At 37.3% G+C, this 6,986-nt stretch overlaps 1 protein-coding gene across 3 annotated transcripts in view; it reads left to right on the forward strand.

Moving 5' to 3' along the window:
- Positions 1 to 6,701, forward strand: part of NR3C1 (nuclear receptor subfamily 3 group C member 1) — a 456,865-nt gene extending 450,164 nt beyond the window's left edge. For all 3 annotated transcript variants that reach the window (XM_050794919.1, XM_050794920.1, XM_050794921.1), the window contains 2 exons: positions 1,956 to 2,113; positions 2,610 to 6,701. In XM_050794919.1, the coding sequence (XP_050650876.1) occupies positions 1,956 to 2,113; positions 2,610 to 2,762 (311 nt within the window). In that variant the 3' untranslated portion in view covers positions 2,763 to 6,701. The remainder of the gene's footprint in view (positions 1 to 1,955; positions 2,114 to 2,609) is intronic.
- Positions 6,702 to 6,986: the final 285 nt, after the last annotated feature.

Genomic DNA, 6,986 nt, shown 5'->3' on the forward strand with positions numbered 1-6,986 from the left:
TCACTCCTGATTAAGCGGTCTTCATTTCATGTTAATACTGGTATCTTAGAAGTGTCAAGTAATGCTTTACGGAATCAAACATTTTCATACATAGTCATTAGTCTAATTCTAATCATCCAGTGAAAAAGAGCAGGAAAGATGCTCAAGGAGGTTATACTGAAGTCCACATGGCAAGTAAGAAATAAGTCACCACGCCCAGCCAAGAGGTCTTAACACCTGAAATCCCAGCACTTTGGGAGGCCGAGGCAGGTGGAATTGCTTGAACCTGGGAGATAGGAGGTGGAAGTTACAGTGAGCCGAGATCACACCACTGCACTCCAGCCTAGGCCACACAGCGAGACTCTGTCTTGGGCAAAACAAAAAAAAAAAAAACAAATTAAGACTTCTCAAAGCTCCTAAATCCACAGCTTTTCCTTTATACCAGCATCTTCTAAAAATGTCAGCAGCAGTGAAGTTTCCGTTTGGGAAATAATGCATTCCCTCTCTCTGGAGAGTGTATGGGAGTATCTCCAAGAAGTACTGAAATTCAGAAGTCTGCCTAATGTGTATTAAACATTAAGCTTTTCTCAAACTTTGACCACCAAATCCTTTTTCTCCCTCTAACCATAGTTAACACAGAATCAGTGTTCCCAAGAGCACACTGTGAAAAATGTAGCACTCTACAAAAGTCCTAATCTCCACAGGATTCAGTGAAACCATGATTAACCCTCTCTTCCTTGTCCTTATTAGTACCATTTTTTGAAGAGTAATGTAATGTACCGCCCAAAATTTTTTTTTTTTTTTTGAGACAGAGTCTCGCTGTGTCGCCCAGCCTGGAGTGCAGTGGCCGGATCTCAGTTCACTGCAAGCTCCGCCTCCTGGGTTTACGCCATTCTCCTGCCTCAGCCTCCCAAGTAGCTGGGACTACAGGCACCCGCCACCTCGCCCGGCTAGTTTTTTTTTTTTTTTTTTTAGTAGAGATGGGGTTTCACCGTGTTAGCCAGGATGGTCTTGATCTCCTGACCTCGTGATCCACCCGTCTCGGCCTCCCAAAGTGCTGGGATTACAGGCTTGAGCCACTTCGCCCGGCCCCAAAATTTTTATTACCAGTTTCACTAACAAGAATCCATGTACCTAAGGAAGGACAGATATCTGCTCCCTATTAAGACATACCTATTAGCTACATTAAAAAAAAAAAAATGTATTGCATGGCGATTTTAAAGTTATAATTAACTGGTGATATCACAGATATTCTAAGATGTAATTGCTGGAATAAACACTGTTGTTGAAGCCTTCTATTTATCTCAATACCAGAATTAAACTAAAGTGCAGAATGGCAGACAAAGTTAACTAAAAATCACTGTATTATTTCATCTGGTCTTCCAAATAGCTTTGTGAGCTAGGGAGGAAGGTATCATCGTCAGTTCCATTTTATAGATGAGAAATCAAGTGATTTACTCAAGGTTAAGTCCTCTAATTCTTTGTTATCCTGCATTTTCTCTTGGCTGTAGTTTAATAATCCTGAGAAAATGCTTATATTTTAGGGTGCATTAAGAGTACACAGACAGTGTTAAGTGCCCGTCTTGCATGTATGAAAAGTTACAGCAAGAAATTTGGCTGGAAACGGTGGCTCACACCTATAATCCTAGCACTTTGGGAGGCTTAGGCAGGAGGACTGCTTGAGCCCAGGAGTTTAAGACCAGCCTGGGCAACATAGGGAGATCCTGTCTCTACAAAAAAATTTAGCCAGACCTGGTGGCTTGTGCCTATAGTCCTAGCTACTCAGGAGGCTGAGGTGAGAGGATCACTTGAGCAAATGAGGTCAAGGCTCCAGTGAGCTATGATTATGCCACTGCACTCCAGCCTGGGTGACACAGTGAGACCCTGGGTGACACAGTGAGACCCTATCTATCTCAAAAAAAAAAGAAAGAAAAGAAAAAGAAAATCCTTTAATTGACTTCATCTTAACCTTTTAGTTCCTAAAGACGGTCTGAAGAGCCAAGAGCTATTTGATGAAATTAGAATGACCTACATCAAAGAGCTAGGAAAAGCCATTGTCAAGAGGGAAGGAAACTCCAGCCAGAACTGGCAGCGGTTTTATCAACTGACAAAACTCTTGGATTCTATGCATGAAGTAAGTGTCGAACATAAAACCAAATATAAGAATTTTCTGGGACAAAGTATATTTTGATTAGTGCATATAATTATATACCAATAGCACCCCCACTCCATCCCCAGTTTGTGGATGTTGGTGATAGCTTCAGTTCAACTTATGAACTTCAGTTTTGTAGACATTTTTCCTAAGACCAATTACGAAATATCCTTTCATCTTATAAAATCACGATGTTATTATAGAATTGAATAACACTTTTTAAAAAGTATGATTAATCCATTAAATTAGAATAATGTACCCTTTATATAGGTACCACAGCGGTTCATGAAATAATTCCATATAATTCTACATACAATCAAAGAAACTTGTACGGAAGTGCTTATTTTTCACCTGGGGAATTTCAGTGAGATTGGTATATTCTAGGCCAGATAATTTTTTCAAAATAGAGGACAACAAACATGAGCTGTTCCCACTCACCAATTTTGAAGCCTAATCATTACTATATTTTCTCTTGCAGGTGGTTGAAAATCTTCTTAACTATTGCTTCCAAACATTTTTGGATAAGACCATGAGTATTGAATTCCCAGAGATGTTAGCTGAAATCATCACCAATCAGATACCAAAATATTCAAATGGAAATATCAAAAAACTTCTGTTTCATCAAAAGTGACTGCCTTAATAAGAATGGTTGCCTTAAAGAAAGTCGAATTAATAGCTTTTATTGTATAAACTCTCAGTTTGTCCTGTAGAGGTTTTGTTGTTTTATTTTTTATTGTTTTCGTCTGTTGTTTTGTTTTAAATACGCACTACATGTGGTTTATAGAGGGCCAAGACTTGGCAACAGAAGCAATTGAGTCATCACTTTTCAGTGATGGGAGAGTAGACAGTGAAATTTCATTAGTTAGTATATCCCAGAAATTAGAAACCTTAATATGTGGACGTAATCTCCATAGTCAAAGAAGGATGGCACCTAAACCACCAGTGCCCAAAGTCTGTGTGATGAACTTTCTGCTCATACTTTTTCACAGTTGGCTGGATGAAATTTTCTAGACTTTCTGTTGGTGTATCCCCCCCTGTATAGTTAAGATAGCATTTTTGATTTATGCATGGAAACCTGATAAAAAGTTTACAAGTGTATATCAGAAAAGGGAAGTTGTGCCTTTTATAGCTATTACTGTCTGGTTTTAACAATTTCCTTTATATTTAGTGAACTACGCTTGCTCATTTTTTCTTACATAATTTTTTATTCAAGTTATTGTACAGCTGTTTAAGATGGGCAGCTAGTTCGTAGCTTTCCCAAATAAACTCTAAACATTAATCTTCTGTGTGAAAATGGGTTGGTGCTTCTAACCTGATGGCACTTAGCTATCAGAAGACCACAAAATTGACTCAAATCTCCAGTATTCTTGTCAAAAAAAAGCTCACATTTTGTATATATCTGCTTCAGTGGAGAATTATATAGGTTGTGCAAATTCACCGTCCTAACTGGTATAGAGCACCTAGTCCAGGGACCTGCTGGGTAAACTGTGGATGATGGTTGCAAAAGACTGATTTAAAAATCACTACCAAGAGGCCCTGTCTGTACCTAATGCCCTATTTTTGCAAAGGCTATATGGCAAGAAAGCTGGTAAACTATTTGTCTTTCAGGACCTTTTGAAGTAGTTTGTATAACTTCTTAAAAGTTGTGATTCCAGATAACCAGCTGTAACACAGCTGAGAGAATTTTAATCAGAGCAAGTAATTCCTCTCACTAAACTTTACCCAAAAACTAAATCTCTAATATGGCAAAAATGGCTAGACACCCATTTTCACATTCCCATCTGTCACCAATTGGTTAATCTTTCCTGATGGTACAGGAAAGCTCAGCTACTGATTTTTGTGATTTAGAACTGTATGTCAGACATCCATGTTTGTAAAACTACACATCCCTAATGTGTGCCATAGAGTTTAACACAAGTCCTGTGAATTTCTTCACTGTTGAAAATTATTTTAAACAAAATAGAAGCTGTAGTAGCCCTTTCTGTGTGCACCTTACCAACTTTCTGTAAACTCAAAACTTAACATATTTACTAAGCCACAAGAAATTTGATTTCTATTCAAGGTGGCCAAATTATTTGTGTAATAGAAAACTGAAAATCTAATATTAAAAATATGGAACTTCTAATATATTTTTATATTTAGTTATAGTTTCAGATATATATCATATTGGTATTCACTAATCTGGGAAGGGAAGGGCTACTGCAGCTTTACATGCAATTTATTAAAATGATTGTAAAATAGCTTGTATAGTGTAAAATAAGAATGATTTTTAGATGAGATTGTTTTATCATGACATGTTATATATTTTTTGTAGGGGTCAAAGAAATGCTGATGGATAACCTATATGATTTATAGTTTGTACATGCATTCATACAGGCAGCGTTGGTCTCAGAAACCAAACAATTTGCTCTAGGGGAAGAGGGAGATGGAGACTGGTCCTGTGTGCAGTGAAGGTTGCTGAGGCTCTGACCCAATGAGATTACAGAGGAAGTTACCCTCTGCCTCCCATTCTGACCACCCTTCTCATTCCAACAGTGAGTCTGTCAGTGCAGGTTTAGTTTACTCAATCTCCCCTTGCACTAAAGTATGTAAACAGGAGACAGGAAAGTGGTGCTTACATACTTAAAGGCACCATCTAATAGTGGGTTACTTTCACATACAGGCCTCCCCCAGCAGTTGAATGACAACAGAAGTTTGGCAATAGTTTGCATAGAGGTACCAGCAATATGTAAATAGTGCAGAATCTCATAGGTTGCCAATAATACACTAATTCCTTTCTATCCTACAACAAGAGTTTATTTCCAAATAAAATGAGGACATGTTTTTGTTTTCTTTGAATGCTTTTTGAATGTTATTTGTTATTTTCAGTATTTTGGAGAAATTATTTAATAAAAAACAATCATTTGCTTTTTGAATGCTCTCTAAAAGGGAATGTAATATTTTAAGATGGTTTGTAACCCAGCTGGATAAATTGTTGGTGCCTAAGAAAACTGCTTGAATATTTTTATCAATGACAGTGTTAAGTTTCAAAAAGAGCTTCTACAATGTAGATTATCATTCATTTATAGAACGTTATGTGGTTAAAACCAGAAAGCACATCTCACACATTAATCTGATTTTCGTCCCAACAATCTTGGCGCTCAAAAAATAGAACTCAATGAAAAAAAGATTATGTGTACTTTGCTGTCAATAATAAGTCAACTGATACTCATCAACAACTATAGGAGGCTTTTCATTAAATGGGAAAAGAAGCTGTGCCCTTTTAGAATACATGGGGGAAAAGAAAGTCATCTTAATTATGTTTAACTAGGGACTTAAGTGCTATAGGGTGATGCTGTTTGAAAGCAGCTTTATTTCCTATGTATGTGTTATCTGGTTATCCCAACCCAAACTATTGAAGTTTGTAGTAACTTCAGTGAGAGTTGGTTACTCACAACAAATCCTGAAAAGTATTTTTAATTACTGGTGTAAAAAAGTGACCTCCTCAGTGTTTGTAGGCATTCTGTGGGATACTATACAGGCAGAACTGAGGCACTTGGAACACTTTTGGGGTTTATATACCCAAATGCCTAAAACCGTGGGAGGAAACCCTGGCCATCCCATAAGGAAAACTAGCATGATTTGTGTCTATGAAGTGCTGGATAATTAGCATGGGATGAGCTCTGGGCATGCCCACGAAGGAAAGCCACGCTCCCTTGAGAATTCAGAGGCTAGGGAGCAATTCCATTTTCACCTAAGTCTCATAATTTCAGTTCCCTTTTAAAAACCCTAAAAACTACACCACCATGGAATGAAAAATATTGTTATACAACACATTGATCTGTCAAACTTCCAGAACCATGGCAGCCTTCAGTGAGATTTCGATCTTGGCTGGTCACTCCCTGACTGTAGCTGTAGGTGAATGTGTTTTTTTATGTGCCTGGTTTTAGTGTCAGAAGGGAAATAAAAGTGTAAGGAGGACACTTTAAGCCCTTTGGGTGGAGTTTCATAATATCCCAGACTATTTTCAAGCAACCTGGTCCACCCAGGATTAGTGACCAGGTTTTCAGGAAAGGATTTGCTTCTCTCTAGAAAATGTCTGAAAGGATTCTATTTTCTGATGAAAGGCTGTATGAAAATACCCTCCTCAAATAACTTGCTTAACTACATATAGATTCAAGTGTGTCAATATTCTATTTTGTATATTAAATGCTATATAATGGGGACAAATCTATATTATACTGTGTATGGCATTATTAAGAAGCTTTTTCATTATTTTTTATCACAGTAATTTTAAAATGTGTAAAAATTAAAACCAGTGACTCCTGTTTAAAAATAAAAGTTGTAGTTTTTTATTCATGCTGAATAATAATCTGTAGTTAAAAAAAAATGTCTTTTTACCTACGCAGTGAAATGTCAGACTGTAAAACCTTGTGTGGAAATGTTTAACTTTTATTTTTTCATTTAAATTTGCTGTTCTGGTATTACCAAACCACACATTTGTACCGAATTGGCAGTAAATGTTAGTTAGCCATTTACAGCAATGCCAAATATGGAGAAACATCATAATAAAAAAAAACTGCTTTTTCATTATGTGACTCCAACATGCTTTTGTAGAACTTGTACAGTTCCGATTGTCCAATCTGATTTTTGTTCTACTAAAAGTAGAGCTACCCCCGCTTCAGGAACCCTGAGATAATATGGTGGGCATTTAAATGTCGGTGTGGCAATGTTCACATGCTAATATGGCATAAATTCAAAATAAGCTTAGCCCTGGTGCCAAAGACCTGAAGATTATCCCATCCATGCCTCAAATGGTTGTGTGCCAATTACTGCAAAGGGTACTAAGGGAAGGAGAAACTCCTGAGGCTGCCTC

This window comes from Macaca thibetana, chromosome 6 (genome assembly GCF_024542745.1).
Source record: "Macaca thibetana thibetana isolate TM-01 chromosome 6, ASM2454274v1, whole genome shotgun sequence".
Taxonomy (NCBI): domain Eukaryota; kingdom Metazoa; phylum Chordata; class Mammalia; order Primates; family Cercopithecidae; genus Macaca; species Macaca thibetana.